This window comes from Caretta caretta, chromosome 16, assembly GCF_965140235.1.
Source record: "Caretta caretta isolate rCarCar2 chromosome 16, rCarCar1.hap1, whole genome shotgun sequence".
Classification (NCBI taxonomy): Eukaryota; Metazoa; Chordata; order Testudines; family Cheloniidae; genus Caretta; species Caretta caretta.
Window position 1 is genome coordinate 6,390,078 of NC_134221.1, and position 19,741 is coordinate 6,409,818.

Here is a 19,741-nt window from a genome sequence, read left to right on the forward strand (position 1 = left end):
TAAACCTTACCACAATGACAGATTCATGTGCCCTGAATTGAGATGCGGCTCACACACTTCTACTTTACACTCCAGGGATTGATCAGGCTGTTTACAAAATGATAGTTTCTGCTTCTTAGAATATTTGGAGGTCGTTTGAAAGAACAAGAAATCACTTTTTCTTTTCATGCTCTAAAATCAGACCCGTATTTTTATTTATGGCGTTCATTTTCAGACACCACCCAGTATGAGAGTAACTAAGCTGGCAGTGTAGGCCTAAACGAAGTGTGTTTTTTGTGCTGCTTAATTTATCCTTCATTCTGGGGGGAATCCTTAAAAAAAAAATGTGGATTTTTCCATGCAGAATCTAGCAGAGATCAGCAAAGCTAGAGTGGGGCCGGGGAGAGGCTGTAGCAGGCCGATACACACCTCTCAGCGTCCCACTGCTTGAGACGGCTACAGACCCAACACATCCCACCAGCCGTTCGGTCAGCACTGGTGCATGCCCAGAGGCTGTGGCCCCTGCAGGACGGGAAAGGAAACGTCTCCTAGCAGCAGCCAGTGCTGGGCAGGCTCAAACGCGGTGGAGTTTCAAAGGCATTGCAGGGCAGGTGGCCATGGGTCCCCTGGGAGCAGCAGCGATATGTAGGGCGCTCATGTGGGACCAAGTGCCCCCCTCCCCCGATTGGCCTGCTGAGTTGTGGGGCGGGGAGAGGGGCTCTGCCCTCCTGTTGCGCCTGCCCAGCCGGCACGCTTGGCCCCTGTCCCCGGCAGCAGGGCCCAGGCAGGGGGCAACCCACCGCTGCTGCCAGCTCCCCAGCCCAGCTCTCTCAGGCAGCCGCTGTGCTGCGTGGAACAGAGACCTGGAGCGGCCGGTTCCAGCCGGCGTGAGACGTGGCTCCATCCCGCTCTCCACTCGGCCCAGCTGCCGGAGACAGTGACTGATCATGCCTGGGCGGGGGGGGCACCGTGGGAGAAGGACAGAGCCTCTCCCCAGGCCCCGGAGATAATATGGGGTGGGGAAAGCCTGGGCATAGGAAAGTGGGGGGTGGCTTGGGAGATACGTGGGGCGGTCACGTGCCCTCCCCTTTAGATTGTGCCCCCCCACTATGGGGGAGGAGCAGGAGTCGTCTGTGCCTGGGAGCCCTATAAGAATTGGGGCTGACGGCCAGGGACGGGGTTAGACACGTGCAACCCGTGCAATGGCAGGAGCCCAGAGGCAGCCAAGGGGCCCCCTGCCATGGTGACTGCGTCGGGTGCTTGTGAAGGTGGGGTCAGGAATCGAGCGGGAGAAGGTAGACGACAGGGGCAGATGAATAGCTGGGGCAGGCTCAGGGCTGCTTGGCCGTACAACGTCTGCCCAGCGCAGGCCGCTGCTGTTGTTGGGGGCCTGCTGGAACCCCGAGGAAGAGCCGTGCCCTGAGCCCCACGGCCCACATTTGAATGTGCCCCGCGGGGGTGGGGACGGACTGCAAAAGGGTGGCTCTGCCGTGAAGTCTGATGAGTGGGACTGGCAATGGCAGAGCCTCCATTTTGGTTGGAGGCCCCCCTGTCTCCCCCCGCTGCCTGCTAGGGCTCTGACTCCAGCTCCGCTGGCAGCAGCAGCTGTGGTTTGCGGCGCTGACTCCCGCGGTAGCAGGTCTGGCTTTGGCAGGAGCCGTGCTGATGGCTCTAGCAGCAGCAGCTCTGGTGCAGGGCATGGACCTGGGTGGGGCGTTGGGATGGGCGGGGGAGCAGAGCAGGAGGTGCAGAAGCAGGGATTGGGGGGGTGAGGGAAGAGAGAATGTGGGACTTGTGGTGGCATATGGGGGTCCACAATAAAAGCCTGCACCGAGGCCCTTCTTTTTCTTCCTCTGCCCCTGGCACATGGAGAGGGAGATGAGGGGAGGGGGTGGGACTAGGAGTCCAGTCAGCATTTGCTGTTAAATTGTTAAATCTTCTGCTGGGCATAATACCAGCATAAAGAGGGGAGATTATGGCCTGTTCTGCCTCACAAGGCACCATGGGCTGGGCGATGGGACTTTCTAGTGCAGGTTTAGCCTGAGATCGTCTCAGTGCTCTTCTATTTCCACCCTCACTCTATTTCGACATGACCCTTCTGCAGCTGCAACGCTGCTGGCAGAGGTAGCTCCCCTCTCTTGTACTCCCCAGGGTAGCCAGGCAAATAATGTCCCCTTCTGCCCAGGGCACGCTCTGCCCACAATGTTCACAACGCAGGGCCTGGCACATTTGGTCTTTAATGCTATTGAACTGTCTTGTGTGTACAAACAAATCTGAGACGTGGAACTCATTGAGCAGCCCTTGCTTTATTGACAGAGGGGAAGGTTCTCCAGAGGCAGACGCAGCATCTGAGGGTAATGAGTCCCGAACACCACAGGAAGAATTGCATGGCAGTGGTAGGAGCTGTCATGGTGCTTCTGGTAATGGAATCAAGAGACAGCAGAGCCATGCGGGAGAGGAGACATAACCTAGACAGAGCTGGCTGACATTTCTCAAATTATGAGCTTTTCTATGGACAAACAGCCTTTGAAAAAACATGAAAATTTTCATGAAATATCACTGATGTGGTTGTAATGTTTTGTTTGGCAGGAAAAGAAATCATACTTTTTTAATGCACAAAACATAAGAGCTAAAATAGGTTAATTTATATTCCTTTGAAATGAAAACAACTGAAAAATTCAGTGTTTCCCCACAAAACTATTTTAATCTTTTTTTACCTGCTCTAGTCCTAGTGCACTGCACTGGGTAAGTGTCTATGATGATGTCTGCCCCCTCGTGGCTGGTGCATAAAGAAAAGATCTTTAGTGTCATCTTCAGATTAATGTTCATTATGACAGGCCGATAACTGCTATATAAAAGCTCAGTATAATTGGCTACACGGGCCTGATTTTCATCTCTGCCATATTGTAGGAGTAGTTGTACCCTTTGGATGACTTCCAGTTTACCCCATTAGCATAGCTTTCATGGGCTCCTCTCAGGTATAATCCATTCAGGTTGGATGTATGACAATCCCTGTACCACCAGGCCCCTTTAAAGGCTTCAGCACAGTTAGCTGGAGACCAGTCGTTGTCACGGTCGTAGGTTGAAAACATCATGCCGTTTTGCGTTGTTAAAGAATCCCCTGTGGGAACAATTGGGTTTATTTATTACATGTTTTTACAGAGACAAGGTGGGTGAGATTCTCTTCTTGTTTGTTTACGTTTTTACTGTTCAGTTCCCACAGCCCAGCCTGGTGACTCTGCAGTGGTGTTACTAAATTTCTCCCTTTCCAGGCATCAGAAATCTCCCTGGGGTCAGGAGAGAGATTACAGTTCTAGTTCTAGTAAGGAACATTTTTCACCAGGCCATATTCGGAGTGTATCTCCACACAAGATCGGATAGGAAACTCTTCAACCTGTCATGACTTAACTCAAAGACCAAAGTCAAAAAGGTGCTGATCAGGGAACATCGATTATGCTGCCCTCATAGCCCGTGATGAAGATCTGTTACAAGAATTCATGGACCTCCTTTCAAGTACCTGTCAGGCATTTGCACTCACCATCAGCATGAAGGAAATGGTTGTATTACAACAGAGGGTTCCACAAGATCCTTCAATCGCCTTAAATGCAAACCAGCTAGAAGTAGTCCAAAAGGTTCAGCTATTTAGGTTCTACAGTGACCACCAACCTCTCACTGTATGAAGAACTAAATGTTTGCATTGGAAAGGCTGCCACCACCTTTAGCAGACTAACTAAAAGAGCATGGAACAACTCAAAGCTGACCATCAAAATGCGAGTGTGCCAAGCGTGCGTCCTCAACACTCTCATGTGTGGTGGGCAAATTGGAAGACGGACACATACGCAAGGACAAGTGATACGGGGAGCTCTCAGAGGGAACAAGAACATCAGGACATCTCAAACTTCACTATAAAGACACACTCAAGCGAGATATGAAGGGATTTGGAATTGATCCTGACCAATGGGAAATCTTGGCAAGTGATCGTAACAAGTGGTGCCATCAGCTCCATCAGAGTATCAAAGTCCGGGACAGGAGCTATCTCCTACAGCTAGAAGAGAAAAGAGCCCACTGGAAGCAAGCAGCTCCCAACCAAGATAGATATATTTGCAGCAACTGCCAAAGAGCAGGCAAATCTTGGATTGGACCATTCCATCACAAGAGACATTGCAAACCAATTACATCAGAGGCTGCAATTCCCACCGTCTCTCGTAGATGAAAGGATGCCAGAAAATGATAGTCTGAGTTCAGTTACACCACTATAAATCCGGAGTAACTCATTGTAGTGAATGTGTTCAGTCCTTATGTGTCGTGAAATCAGTTTGCACCATTGTGATGGTATAATGTGAGCCCAATATGCTCCTAACACTAATAGCTTAGCAAGGAGTCTGTGGAGGATTCAGGATCATAGATTCACAGAATCATAGAAATGTCGGGCTGGAAGGGACCTTAAGAAGTCATCTAGTACAACCCCCTAGGCAGAGGCAGCCCCAGGTAAATCTAGACCATCCCTGAGAGGTGTTTGCCCAATCTGTTCTTTAAAACTTCCAGTGATGCGGATTTCACAACCTCTGTTGGAAGCCTATTCCAGAGCTTAATTACCCTTATACTTAGAAATTTATTTCTAATATCTAACCTAGATCTCTGTTTCACAGATTAAGCCAGTCACTACTTGACCTACCTTCAGTGGACATAGAGAACAATTGATCACAGTCCTCTTTATAACAGCTCTTAACGTATTCAAAGACTGTTACCAGATTTCCCACCCTCAGTCTTGTTTTCTCAAGACTATACACATCACCAGTTTTTAAACTTTTCCTCATAGGTCAGGTTTCCTAAATGTTTTATCATTCTTGTTGCTCTCCTCTGAACTCTCCAACTTGTCCTCATCTTTCCTAAAGTGTGGTGCCCAGAATCGGACACTGTTCTCTGGCTCAGGCCTCACCAGTGGCTTTTTCTGTTCCTTCCTAGGTGTAACTTATTTTGTGCCTTAATCTTTTTGATGTTGTCCTTACATGGATATGCTTCTCTTTTGTACTTCTCCTTCGCACTTTGTCCACGTTTTCACTCCTTCCTTTCCATAGAATAAAGACATCTGTGATTTCATGAACACTTTCACCCAAATTGTCTTCCACCTTCAGATTCGCTACCATTTCCTCCCTGTTCGTCAGAATTAAGTCTAAGATGGGTGGTCCCCCCTGGTTACTTCCTCCACAAAACGGTGTCCGCAATACATTCCAAGGACTTCCAAGAAGTTGTGTGTTTTTCTTTATTACTTTTCCAACAAACGTCTGTGTAGTTAAAGTCCCCCATTACTATATTTATTATCATTTTTTTCTTTACCCAGAGACTATCAATTGGTCTGCCTCTCATCTACTCCTGCAGCAGAGAACAAGTGTACATATTCTTGCTGTATAATTCAACACCTTCTCCCTCTTTACCTTGCCTGTCCCTCCTAAACAAGCTATATCCCACTATACCAATATTCCAGTAATGAGACTCATCCCACCAAGTTTCTGTGATGCAACTTAAGAAGTAAATTTACAGTTATACTAATCCTTCCAGTTTATTCCCCATCCGCCTGGTATTTACATATAGGTATCTGAGATGTTGAATATATTCCTCTACTGGTTACCCTCTTCTTCCTCCTCTGACCCTACATACCCCCTCCCCCAAAAAATCTAGCCCTCTGTTAAGGCGGCCCTTTTTTATGCTTAGCTGTTGGCTTTTGTCCCCTGCCCCTTTTAAACCTACTTAAAAGCTCTTCTCCCTAGGGGGCTTGTGGGTGTGCCTGAGCAATCCTGCAGTGGTGTGTAGCAGACTCTGCATGCCACAGAATATTCCTGTCTCTGGTATCCGTGAGTCTGGATGAATAGTTTGCCTGAAATGGGGCTTATCTACCCACCCAGTGACTTGTACCAATCCTGGTGTGCCTACTTAGTTTAATTCAGATATTTCTATGGGGCATTAAGATCTAATTCAGGAAAGCAACACAGCAGTAGCTGTGCCTACCTCTGCTTGTTATTCTGCGTTCAATCCCTCACTCGGCAGGATATCCCTATGATACTATATGTTCTGTTGTCACTAGACCGTGTGTTTCTCCTCTAATAGTTCAGCAGGAGAATAACTGATGTTTCCTGACAGACATCACCTCCACAGATTACCTTGCCTTTTGCTTCTGCCATTGACTATTCTGCATCACTTTTGCTTTCCATTTTTCCATCTGCCATAAAGGATGAGCTCAGAACCTACCTGCAGTGCCATTCACAAAGGGTCCAATGATCAGCGTGTATGTCTCAGCCTCTCTGGCAATTTTGAACGATGAGAATGTAGCAAATTCATAGTTGTTGTCAAAATCTCTGAGATCGATGCGAAGCTCGTTGGGAACTTTAGAAAACAATTTGAAAGCAAAATGTTCAGCACCTTCCATTAGTGTTTATTACTGTTATTGAATGTTTTTATTGCAGAACCCTCAAAAGACTCTACGCTCAAATCAGGCTCCATTATGTTGGGACCAGTATGATCATCTAGTTTGAATTGCCTGCATCACACACATCACAGAATTTCACCCACTGATTCTTGCATCAAGTCAAATATATTCGTATTGACCTTTATCAATTCAATTTCCATCCACCAACCTGACCTCACTATTAAAAACCTGCTCTATGTTATGCTTTGCGAAGGTAGTTCAGAATCGATGACCTCATCCAGGCTGTAGTATCCCTTATTGCTGTACTGTGGGCGAACCACCCGAGGACAAAATGCTGCTCCAGGAATCATGACTGGATTCAGCCCATCTACAACAGCATTACTGGTTTCAATAGCTTTGTGTGGCAGGCCTGGCCTGTAAGGAACAGGAAGGGGTGTCTGCAGCGGAAGTGTTACCTCTACCGATTAGTACAACTCTATACCCTGTGTCCGTGGCTAAAGTGTGGGAACAAAACTTGGTGGAGAAGGTTGCTGTAAGGAAAAAAATGCATCAGTGATGTCTTTACCAAGGAATGATAACAGATGGATATTTTCGTTTCCCAGCCAGAATTCTGACAGCTGGCTGCCAAAACCTCTTTTGTATGTATTCCAGTCACGGAAAAAATCCACAGAGCCATCCACCCGTCTCTGGAACACCTGCAGGGAAACAGGAGGTTCTTAGTTGGGAAATCCCACATTGTTTTCCATCCTACATAGAGCAGAAGACCAGAAACTCTGAGACTGTAAATCATTGGATAAGATTTAACGTGGTCAGATGTATTTCAGCCTCAGGTGACTATCGCAGAGGGAGGCTTGTCTCAGAGGATCATATTAAATCTTGGCAGCAACAGCATTAGGTTAAAGGATCACAAGGTCCAAAATCTACAGCACTGGACAAATGTCCTCTCAGACAGGATCTTTTAGACTCTAAAGCTCCAGGTTCCCTCCATGGAACCCATTGTGATCACAACCAAGTTATCGCCAGAACCAAGGACTAGGGAGGATTAGAAGGGCTCAGGAAGTGTCTGTGTTTTTATTTCAGCTAACCATGAGGAGCTAACAGCTTCAGAGCTTCTGTCCTCATGCTTTTCTGCTAGCTGCTACCCACTGGCTAAGGGCCACCTCCCATTCTTGGGACAGTAAACTGTTTGCAAAAAGAAAAGGAGTACTTGTGGCACCTTAGAGACTAACCAATTTATTTGAGCATAATCTTTCGTGAGCTACAGCTCACTTCATCGGATGCATACTGTGGAATCCACAGTATGCATCCGATAAAGTGAGCTGTAGCTCACGAAAGATTATGCTCAAATAAATTGGTTAGTCTCTAAGGTGCCACAAGTACTCCTTTTCTTTTTGCGAATACAGACTAACACGGCTGCTACTCTGAAACCAGTAAACTGTTTGTTGTTCAAGGAAAAAACATCCAATGAGCTTCATTATGCTCTGTTCTTACAATCCATCCTCCGCCATCTGTGTGCATGTCACACAGCACGGTCATGGCTTTACAGTCACTAGGGTAGATGGTGTACCAGCCGCTCATGCGGATCCCTCTAGCTAACAGCTCCTTGCAGTTCTTTGCTCCTGGTTGAAAGAAGAATTGAAATATGTAAATTAGTTGTATAACTCTCCTTGGAATAGGGATTCATGGGCTGCTTTACCTTGCACTGAGGGCCAGATCAATTGCAGAATCAGGAAACTGGAAAAGAATCTTTGAGTCACCATCTCCTCTCCTCCCCACTGTACTGTTTGGGAATTGGGTAGTATCCCTTTAAATAGAACTCAGAGGGATCACACACTATCTTTGGAAACCTACCACAGTAGTGTATGTACCTAGCGAGGCTTTCCATGCTCTCTGTAGTTAGCAAACCAAATGATTTAGACTCCAGTGTACCAGTCTGGTTTGTATTAACTTTATTTGGAAGAGGAAAAGATGCAACCACCTGCCTAACCCCATCTGTTCTGTGTGAGACCAGCTCAACCTGAACAGGGGATTGGCTCAAAGCATATTAAAAACTCATGGAAATTGAAATGTGCACAAAGATTTTTACTGTAAGTCCCCATGCAGCCATTTTGAAATCTCTGTGAGTGAGAAGGGCTTTGGGTTATCGTGTGACTTGCGTGAGCATTCACCCCCCAAAAAATATCAGATACTCACAGGAATATTCACATCACAGTTTGTAAGTGAACCCATCAGCTGAAATGTATTTCCACAAAAGATTCACTGGCTAATTGCTAACAGCAAAACACCTTCATTTTAAAAGATCAAAGTCTCCTTGCTGATAGTTTGAGAACAGCAAATGGTGAAAATCACGTGTGTGTGTGGGTGGGTAGTGTGGGGTGTTTTTTTTTTCTTTTCTTCAAATTTGTCTATCTCTAATGGTTTTTGATGTTTGGGTCTCTGGATGGAATAAGATGACATTTAGTGGTCTTAAGAAACTCACCTTTCTTACACTGTCTTTCTTCCAGGTCTTTCTCCACTAGTCATGAAAAGAAACACAGTAGAAAGTGAAATGGAACCAGAAAACGTTCTACTGTCTTTTAAACTATGTAACTGGCCAACAGTGACAGCTGGGATAGCAAAGTACTCGTTATCTTGAAAATGCACAAGACAGGTTTTTAATTGTGAAAATCCAAGTGCTAATGGATTCACACACACCTCTGATCTGAGCCTTCCAGCCTGAACCATCAAGATAGCTCTCATTAGGTAGCTAATGCTATTTTATAACCCTCTCATGAGGCTCCTACTTGCAGGGCTAAGAATTGGTCCTTAATAGACAAAGTTAATTGCTGGTCAGTTCGTAGGAGCAATGCCCACTAAGTCAGGGGAGTTGCATGTGCTTACGCTAGCTGTAAATTTGACTCAATATTCTTTTTAAAAAAATTCCAAGCAATAACAGGAGAATAACAGTTAAATAAAGTACTGGTAGAAAAAGGGTCATTCCTTTAACTGGAGATATAAATAGGATCCATTTCTTGTGATTCATACTCCATACTCCTGGTATGTGGGAAATATAAGGAGGGGTAGGAGAAAGTAACCTTCTCTAGGATACACCTCCAGATCTACAGATTTCACTTACATTTCAGCTGTTCTCTCTCATACCAAAGGTCATCTGGCTAGTGTTGTTCCGGATGTTACAACACATGGATGACCACCTGTTTTTATAGGCACAGCTATTCCTTTCTTTATAGAGCCCAAATCTTACAGGAGGATCAGTGAGTTTGATATTGTGGACATGGTAACTATTCAAGAAACAAGCTTCTTCAGCCACTTAATTTTTAGTGCTGCAAAAATGGAACTGAAATGATGTGCTCAGTATAAAGGAGAGTGCAGAGGGTCTCACCAGGTGTTCCGGGGACTCCTGTAGCTCCCGGGGCTCCTTTATCTCCTAAAAAAAGAACTCAGAATAAAAACCTTGTTTTACCTGGAGGTCACCTCCATAATTCACCATCTCACTACAGCAATCGCTTGGGTTTCATTGTGTGGAGGGGCTAGTTCAAGGCCTATTTACCAGCTACACTCCGCACAAATCTGCTAAAGTTGGCGTTTTGTGGGACTTAAGTGATGTTGTTGCCAACTCTCAGGATTTGGTCATGAGTCTCATGATAATTATTGTTTTCCTTAAAGCCTAAGCTCCTGGCATCAAGTGGATGTGACATGATTTCAGCCTTTGGTCTTAAAGAAAAAGTAAGTTTCTAGCCCTCAAAGCTACAGTGAAAGCTTCAAAATGTGACCCCCAGTGACCCCTAAATACTCAAAAAGCAGAAGGCAAATAAAAAGAACACCAGATCTATTATTTTTACAAAAAGAAAAGGAGTACTTGTGGCACCTTAGAGACAAAGGTGCCACAAGTACTTCTTTTCTTTTTGCGAATACAGACTAACACGGCTGGTACTCTGAAACCTGTCATTATTTTTACATAATCTCATGATTCTAAAACCAGTCTCCGGATTTTTTATGAACCTAACTTAAGTTTTGGGGTTTGCAGTAGTGCATTTATCTTATCTTGTCTTCTGCATTGACTGAAATGAAATAGGCTTAGCCTATGTCTACACTGCAGTTGAGATCTATTTCCTGTGACTGCATTGGACCTCATGACATATCAGACATTATACTTAGAGCTGGGTGAAATTTTTCAAGATAATATTTTATGCAGAATTTTGAAATGTTCCAACTCTTCATTTTGGAACAACGCTGTGTTTTGTCATTTGGCTATTAAACAAAAAGGGGACATTCTTGTTTAACCAGAACCAATTTCATTTCAGCTTTTTTGTTTCGCAAGAAGCTTGAAGGAATACTTGTATAATGAAACGGGGCAGGGGGATTGTTGGTCCCAATTCCTCTATCACCGTGAATAGCACCATAAAGTGCCCTGCTCTGAAGTGAGAAGAATCATCTGAGGTCTCTCACCTTTCGCTCCAGGGGGGCCAGCAGGACCTCTTTCTCCTGATTGAACAAAAAATAAGTAAGTAAAGACTGATCAGAGATAGCGAGATCTTGACACTCTATCAGAACTGAAGTTCTGTTACAATAATAAACCCTTTATTGTCAAATATAGAGTGAGGGGAAGTTATGGTGGTTTTTGGAGCCCAGATATTATAGGAATTGGTATTTTATAACTAGCTCTAATTGATATTTGATTAAAAATTTATTTCCTGTTCTTAGGTCACCTATAGGAAAACACAGTTCTCTGCCCTTTGTTACTTTACCTTTTGGGCCAGTTTTCCCCTCCTTTCCGGGGATCCCCGGAGGTCCCCGTTCTCCTGCAAACACAGAAAACTGACTGAATATTTTCCAAGGTAGCGTAAATACTGAGTACATAATCCCCACCCACCGCCCCAATCTGGAATTACAAGAACTCATCTGTGTCGAAATTCAAAGCCTGTATCTGCATCTGACTCGCTGAGTCCCTGATCTCACATCAGGATTCCCTAGCATGGACTCTTACATGGAGGCCCATTGAAGTCAAAGGGACAAGCATATCTTGCTGCCAGGTGAGAACCAAAGCTGATAAACAACCATTTTATACATGCTACCATTAAAAGTGTCATGGCTCCTGACAATAATCATGATTTGCTCTTCTCTATACCCCTCATCCAAACTTCTCAGAGCGCTTTTCACAGATCAATGAAATGTGCCTCAGATAACCTCTGGGAGGTAAAGGACCATTATCGCCATTATATAGAGGAGAAAACTTGAGGCTCAAAGAGAGTGACTTGACTAAGGTGACACAGCGAGCCAGTGATAGAGATGGGGAAAGAACCAGAGGACTTGGTTGCCAATCTGACACCCCAAAGGGAATGGACAGTATTTCAGAGCTTGGTTATTCTGAAGCTCCAATCCCTTGCCATAGGATATGGGAGATGCCATGTGAGTTAGCCAGAGTTTCCTCATATCAGGGTTGAGGGGAATCTCCAACGTCTGAGCATATTACAAAACTAATTCCCATTTACATCAGCACCAGTCATGTCTGATTCCCATTCAGTGCCTGGAACGTACCTTTCATTCCTACATTTCCTGGGTATCCTCTGGGCCCTGTGGCACCTGGAATTCCAGGGAAGCCTTGGAGAATATAGAGTTTATCGGTACTCTTGTGACCCACTAAGCTCACCTCTGGGGAAAGAAATGAACCCATAATCAATTATTGTTTGCTTCTCAGGATCTGAAACATTCTGCAGAAATCTAGAGGGATAAACCCAGCAAATGAGAGCCTAGATAGTTCCTTGATTTTCTTTTCTCTATTAGTGATAAATTCAACATTTTCTTCAGTTCTTTGCATTTCAGAGACAATAGACTAATATTAAAAGTTGGGGGTTGTTACTATTAGTCTTTGTTTTAAGTTATAGTGGAAACAAAAGTTAAAAAGAAGTTATTAAATATTTGTATTCAAAGAAATCACTTCACACTTAATTTTGATGTACACATCCCTCTGCAGTGTTTGCAACCTGACCATTGCAGCATTGTGTCAGTTCATGAGAATCTTTCAAGGAAATTACCTACAGAGAAACAGAAGCCCTGGAATGAGTTACCTAGGGAGGTGGTGGGATCTCCTTCCTTAGATATTTTTTAAGGTCAGGCTTGACAAAGCCGTGGCTGGGATGATTTGGTTGGGGATTGGTCATGGTTTGAGCAGGGGGTTGGACTCGATGACCACCTGAGGTCCCTTCCAACCCTGATATTTCATGATTCTATGAAAAGTGGAATGAAATGCAGAGGAAAAACAAATAGCTGCCATTCAGTGAAGAAACTGTGCAAAAGTAAAATAATTTAAAAAACAGTTGTTCTTACAAGCGCAGGAATACATTTTAAAGAACTAAATATGTTTTTTAACCTAACAGCCCCTCCCTATATTGTACGCATTGTGAGATTTAAAATTATTTATAGGGACATCAGTGGAGAAAAATAGGGACATACCGGTCAGCTCTGTTGATGTGGAAATTTTTGAGGTAACAAAATGTGGACATGGGTAATATTGCCTGTGATATAGGAACCCTACCTCCTAATCTGGAACATTTGGGCATAAATTGTACATAGAAACTGATTTTGAAAATGATCATGAACGTAAGGAGATGAACCGTGAAGGCAGTACTGCTCTGAAATAATACATTAATTTATGCATAAGATGGCAGAGCCTGTATTCAATCCTTGTTTAGCAAACCACCCATTTGCTTCAAAGAGACCATTAGCCTTAATGAAGTCTCCACAAATTTGACTAAATCTTGCATAAGGATCACAGGATTTCATGATGAACTAAAATAAACCTTCAAATGCTGCTGGATTCTCAACCCAAAGCGCAGAAATGAAAGTGTTGACATGGAAAGAGTTGTATAGTGGATTTGCAGTGATAGATACACAACAGTTGCAATTTTATAAATAATTATCTTAATTTGGTAAACATGAATTTTTAAAAGCAGAAGGATCTTAAATCACAGGCTCACTCTGAGCTTTGAAGATTGAGATTTTATTTTCCAGAATTTAGCTCATCTGCCTGTGTGGGTTGGTCAGTCACCAGATTAGAAAGGCTTTGGCCCCAATTTGCAAAGGAGATGGGAGCTTTAGACAGAGATTCCAGCAGCAACATAGGGAGGTTAGAAGATAGTAAATGAGCATGAGGGAGAAGAGGTCAAGTCAAATTTTGAAGAATCTCAATGGAGACAAGAGACAACGTTTTCACAACATGGTTTGCAAAAACTGTGTCCTATTTTCTGAACACCTCTCGTCTGTGTTGTGCACTTCTATTGATTAATTGATTGATTAATTTCTACAAAGGAATTTTGTACAAAGAAGCTGTTCTTTTTATCATTTTAAAAGCACCCTGAGCAGACAAAGCACTTTATAGACGTGTAGGACAACAAACATTCCTGAACAGTTCCCAGTTCTCCAGGGTCCAGGTTGGCAAGAGCCACAGTATGAAACGCTGTTGGGAACAGGATTGTCTTTCACTCACCTGGGCAGGTGTCCTGAGCCTGACAAACCGTTGCTGCTAGACAGAGTAAAGAGAGGAGAATTTTCAGAGCAGTTCTCCCCATGGCTGGTGCTGGTCTCTGCAAGGACAGCTCCACTTGTCTTCTCACCTTCTCCTCTCCTTTAGTATTTCAGTCCCTTTAAGCCTTTTATATGCAATAACAATAGAGCCTAGAGCAAATAAAGCTCTCTGCCTCTGGCATCTCAGCGCCTCCTTCCCACTCTCCACATTCCAGCAGTTTCCACTGAGATTTTTTTGCTGCAGTGGTCACAACTGGAGCTGATTAAATGGCCTGATAGGAGACGTTCAATACTGGACTAGCAGCCGTTGCTTCCTCCGCAGAGTAAATGCAGTATCGTGCAATGACGATTACTGAACGGAGCCAGTCTGAATCTTTCCTCACAAAGTTGATTCCTGTTTATGTGTCTTCTGAAATAGTAAAATAGGGTGCCAAATAATGAGCCCAAACTGACTTTCTCCATCCTGTCGAAGCCCCCTGTTGGCTTCAGTGGGAACCTTTGGGAGAACAAGGAGAGCAGGATTGGGTGGATTTACTCACCAACTGCTCTATTACTATTATGTGTGTGACAGTAGCCACAGGAGGCCTCGTGTCAGATTGGACCCCCCTGTGCTGAGTGCTGTGCAAACTCGCAGTAGGAGCCAGTAATAGAGGGATTGGTTCCAAGACCAGAAGTGACCATCGTGATCATCTCGTCTGACCTCCTGTATAACGCAGGCCACAGAACTTCCCCAAAATAATTCCGAGGGCAGAGCTTTTAGAAGAACACCCAATCTTGATTTTAAAATGGTCAGTGATGGAGAATCTAGCACAACCCTTGGGAAATAGCTCCAGTGGTTAATCACGCTCACCTTTAAATATTTACACTTTATTTCCAGTCTGAATGTGTCTAGCTTCAACTTCCAGCCATCTCTGCCCCAAAGACTTTACGATCTAAGCAGCCAAGACGAATGAGTGATGGGGGGAAATAATTATTATCCCAATTTTTGCAGTGTTATGTGTGCCTGTGTCATAGAACTAATAAATAATAATGATGCATGCCCAGGCCATATCTGCTGATATACCACTGCTGCATTTTCCTACATGTCCATGTGATTTTTCAGTGACTGCTGCACGGCAGATGCTCCAGATGGCAGATCACTGCCAAGGTTCATTTCTTTATGTGCACGTGTGTTTGCATGATTCCAGTCTATACAGCAAGAAGGCAGCTGCTATTCTGGCTGTGTGCAACAGATATTTCCTCTCTTTGCACTGGGGAAGCAGGATGACACTTCCCACTGTGGTATTGTGGTTTGTAATTGGAATCAGAGATCCAAAGCTGCAAAAGAGAATATTGGACGATATGAATAAAGCCGTAAGACTGTGTCAGGCAGCAGAAATCATTCAACAGCATAAAAATAATAGAAGGAAAACAGAACACTGCCACACTGGATAGAGTGACGTGAGAGACAAAAAACTGGCAAGCAGTCAGTCAGTACAAAACAAACAACAGAGATGCGTGAAAAATGCAAAGCACAAGAGTTTGTAAAAACTTCAAAGATTGCTCAGGATGTGGACAAAAAATGACCTCAACAATGCCCAGCTTTTGGTAATTGCTGCAATATTTGCAAGAAATACAGTCATTGTGCCAAAGTCTGCAACCAGGTTCAGCAACTGCGGAAGAGGAAGCAAAGCCTGTGTGCTTATGCAGTCACCCAGGAAGACAGCACAGATAATAGCTCAGAAGATCCATGTAGGACAGGGTTGGGCAAACTACGGCCTGGGGGCCGCATTCGGCCCTTTAGACATTTTAATCTGGCCCTACAGCTCCCAATGGGGAGCGGAGTCTGGGGTTTGCCCTGCTCTGCATGTGCTGGGGCTCTGCGCAGCTCCCGGAAGTAGAGGCATGTCTGCACTCCAGCTCCTATGGACAGGGGCAGCCAGAGTGCTCTGCACACTGCTCCTTTCCCAAGCGCCACACCTGGAGCTCCCATTAGCCAGGAACTGTGAGCATTCATGGCCCTCCATAAAATTTCCATACCCAGATGTGACCCTTGGGCCAAAAAGTTTGCTCATCCCTGATCTAGGAGCTATATCTGAAAGGAAGGAAGAAACGAATGGACAATTTCCTTAGACACTAATGGGATTCTTATAACCTACAAATTGTGCACTGATGCTCAGATAAATGTTCTTTCAGATATTAGTGTTAAAAGTTTGAAAAAAAAATAGAGAACATGGCTAGCAAACAGGTTAAACTGAAAGCTTATAATGGGCGACCTCATTCCTACTTGTGTACTACCAGTGACAATAAAAGATCAAACACAGCTGATAAACTTTGAGATAGTGAAAGGGAATAAAGCACCTATACTGGATTTAAAAACATGCCCAAGGGCTGATACAAAGAGTGCACGTGGGAGAGGAAGCAAGGGACACGTTGTCCAGAACATTTGATAAAACTGTAATAGAAACAGGGGTGGAGTCAGACATAGTGCATGTCAGACGGATCAAAAAAGAATTGTCCAGCCTCAGACAGGAAGTGGAAAGAATTTTCTCGGGCAACAGCTAATGATGGTACTTTACAGAGGGTATTAAGGCTATTATTACAGGGTGGCCAGGACATTCCATACCATGTCCCTATTTACAGTTTAAAGCAGAACTATCTGTTATTGATGGCATGTGGCTTAGAGGAAGTAGGAGAGTAGATGTTACAAGCTGACATGCTGACTAGTATACAGGAAGGGTACTTGGGTATGGCAAAATGTAAATAAAGAGCAGAGAGAGACTGTACTGGCACAAATGAACAATGATAGAGAAAACTGTTAAAACGTGTTAAAGATGTCAATAATACCAACTAAACAGAAAAAAGATCCTATGTTTTTACACAATGAACAGTTAAGAGCATGGTATGAAATTGGCATGGATTTATTTACCTATGCTGGTAAAAGCTATGTTTTGATGGTGGATTGTTATTTTCTTTGGCTTCAGTGAGGATCCTGGTGTTAATGCCGTGATCTTCCCACTTGATGCAAAGGATATTCCAGAGGCATCGTTGGTGGTACCTCTATCCCCCAGGAGCTGTGGCCGAAAATGAGGGCCACTTCCGGGAGCGGCGCAGGGCCAGGGCAGGCAGGGAACCTGCCTCAGCCCCGCTGTGCCGCTGGACTGTTAGTGGCCGATATCCCAGTTTGGCCGCAGGAGGGTTGGCAACATTAGGGAGCCTGAGATCGACTGTCGATCATGCTCTACCTGTTGGTGACCACTGCTGTAAAATGAAGATGAAAAATGGAGGTTTGTAGAAAAAAATGAAACTGTCCACCTGGCTTATCACATTCATTGTCCTGGCAAGGACGAAGCTGTACAAGCTACGCAATTGCTCCAGTGATAAAACTGAGTCTTGAAAGTGCCTTTTGTCACTTGGGACCTTCAAACCTATTTTCACAGGAAGACTCCTCTGGCCTGTTTCATAATTGACCTACTCATAGGTAAGGTCTTAGGTTTTTCTCCTTTCAAGGTCATCTACAGCAGTGGATCTCAATCAGGGGGGAGGCTGCGAGCTGGTTTCAGGGGGTCCGCCAAGCCTGGCTGGCGTTAGACTCGTTAAGGCCCAGGGCAGAAAGCTGAAGCCTCACCATGGAGGACTGCAGCCCGGGGCCCTGAGCTCCAGCAGCTGGGGCTGAAGCCGAAGCCTGAGCAACTTAGTTTTGCGGTGCCCCTTGTGGCGTGGGTCCCCGGGCAATTGCCCTGCTTCCTGCCCCTTAATGCCAGCAGTAGATTTTATATGGAGAAAAGCAATTGTTATGGTACAGGTGGGCCGTGGAGATTTTAAAGCATGTTGGGGAACCTCAGAAACCCTGATCTACAGGGTCTGTGGGTTTTATCTGATTTTAAGATCATCTATGGGAGCTTTTGCTGAGTTGGTTTGTCGTGCATCTGGTCTTCAGGTGTGCGAGTTTCAAACAAAGTTTCTCTGGAAATATCATCAGCTACTAAAATCAGACCCGTATTTTTATTTATGATGTTCATTTTTAGACACCACCCAGTATGAGAGTAACTAAGCTGGCAGTGTAGGGCTAAACGAAGTGTGTTTTTTGTGCTGCTTAATTTATCCTTCATTCTGGGGGGAATCCTTAAAAAAAAAATGTGGATTTTTCCATGCAGAGTCTAGCAGAGATCAGCAAAGCTAGAGTGGGGCCGGGGAGAGGCTGTAGCAGGCCGATACACACCTCTCAGTGTCCCACTGCTTGAGAAGGCTACAGACCCAACACATCCCACCAGCCGTTCGGTCAGCACTGGTGCATGCCCAGAGGCTGTGGCCCCTGCAGGACGGGAAAGGAAACGTCTCCTAGCAGCAGCCAGTGCTGGGCAGGCTCAAACGCGGTGGAGTTTCAAAGGCATTGCAGGGCAGGTGGCCATGGGTCCCCTGGGAGCAGCGGCGATATGTAGGGCGCTCATGTGGGACCAAGTGCCCCCCTCCCCCGATTGGCCTGCTGAGTTGTGGGGCGGGGAGAGGGGCTCTGTCCTCCTGTTGCGCCTGCCCAGCCGGCACGCTTGGCCCCTGTCCCCGGCAGCAGGGCCCAGGCAGGGGGCAACCCACCGCTGCTGCCAGCTCCCCAGCCCAGCTCTCTCAGGCAGCCGCTGTGCTGCGTGGAACAGAGACCTGGAGCGGCCGGTTCCAGCCGGCGTGAGACGTGGCTCCATCCCGCTCTCCACTCGGCCCAGCTGCCGGAGACAGTGACTGATCATGCCTGGGCGGGGGGGGCACCGTGGGAGAAGGACAGAGCCTCTCCCCAGGCCCCGGAGATAATATGGGGTGGGGAAAGCCTGGGCATAGGAAAGTGGAGGGTGGCTTGGGAGATACGTGGGGCGGTCACGTGCCCTCCCCTTTAGATTGTGCCCCCCCCCACTATGGGGGAGGAGCAGGAGTCGTCTGTGCCTGGGAGCCCTATAAGAATTGGGGCTGACGGCCAGGGACGGGGTTAGACACGTGCAACCCGTGCAATGGCAGGAGCCCAGAGGCAGCCAAGGGGCCCCCTGCCATGGTGACTGCGTCGGGTGCTTGTGAAGGTGGGGTCAGGAATCGAGCGGGAGAAGGTAGACGACAGGGGCAGATGAATAGCTGGGGCAGGCTCAGGGCTGCTTGGCCGTACAACGTCTGCCCAGCGCAGGCCGCTGCTGTTGTTGGGGGCCTGCTGGAACCCCGAGGAAGAGCCGTGCTCTGAGCCCCACGGCCCACATTTGAATGTGCCCCACGGGGGTGGGGACGGACTGCAAAAGGGTGGCTCTGCCGTGAAGTCTGATGAGTGGGACTGGCAATGGCAGAGCCTCCATTTTGGTTGGAGGCCCCCCTGTCTCCCCCCGCTGCCTGCTAGGGCTCTGACTCCAGCTCCGCTGGCAGCAGCAGCTGTGGTTTGCGGCGCTGACTCCCGCGGTAGCAGGTCTGGCTTTGGCAGGAGCCGTGCTGATGGCTCTAGCAGCAGCAGCTCTGGTGCAGGGCATGGACCTGGGTGGGGCGTTGGGATGGGCGGGGGAGCAGAGCAGGAGGTGCAGAAGCAGGGATTGGGGGGGTGAGGGAAGAGAGAATGTGGGACTTGTGATGGCATATGGGGTCCACAATAAAAGCCTGCACCGAGGCCCTTCTTTTTCTTCCTCTGCCCCTGGCACATGGAGAGGGAGATGAGGGGAGGGGGTGGGACTAGGAGTCCAGTCAGCATTTGCTGTTAAATTGTTAAATCTTCCGCTGGGCATAATACCAGCATAAAGAGGGGAGATTATGGCCTGTTCTGCCTCACAAGGCACCATGGGCTGGGCGATGGGACTTTCTAGTGCAGGTTTAGCCTGA

General features: G+C 46.2%; 1 protein-coding gene across 1 annotated transcript; it reads right to left on the reverse strand.

The window, feature by feature from the left end:
- Window positions 1-2,705: 2,705 nt before the first annotated feature.
- LOC142069422 (ficolin-2-like) lies at window positions 2,706-13,968 on the reverse strand. Its single transcript, XM_075120410.1, has 10 exons — window positions 13,887-13,968; window positions 11,939-12,052; window positions 11,149-11,202; window positions 10,850-10,885; window positions 9,783-9,827; window positions 8,883-8,918; window positions 7,895-8,022; window positions 6,969-7,098; window positions 6,226-6,360; window positions 2,706-3,100 (listed from the first exon to the last, which is right to left on the reverse strand). The coding sequence occupies exons 1-10, from the start codon at window positions 13,966-13,968 to the stop codon at window positions 2,853-2,855; spliced, it is 1,008 nt and encodes a 335-aa protein (XP_074976511.1). The 3' UTR covers window positions 2,706-2,852.
- Between the last annotated feature and the right edge of the window lie 5,773 nt (window positions 13,969-19,741).

Coding starts and splice junctions, on each gene's coding strand:
- LOC142069422 (XM_075120410.1), bottom strand. CDS start 13,968: ATGGGGAGAACTGCTCTGAAAATTCTCCTCTCTTTACTCTGTCTAGCA. Junction 12,053..13,886: donor GGCTCAGGACACCTGCCCAG/GTGAGTGAAAGA, acceptor TTCTTTCCCCAG/AGGTGAGCTTAGTGGGTCAC. Junction 6,361..6,968: donor CCATCTGTTATCATTCCTTG/GTAAAGACATCA, acceptor TGTTTTCTAAAG/TTCCCAACGAGCTTCGCATC.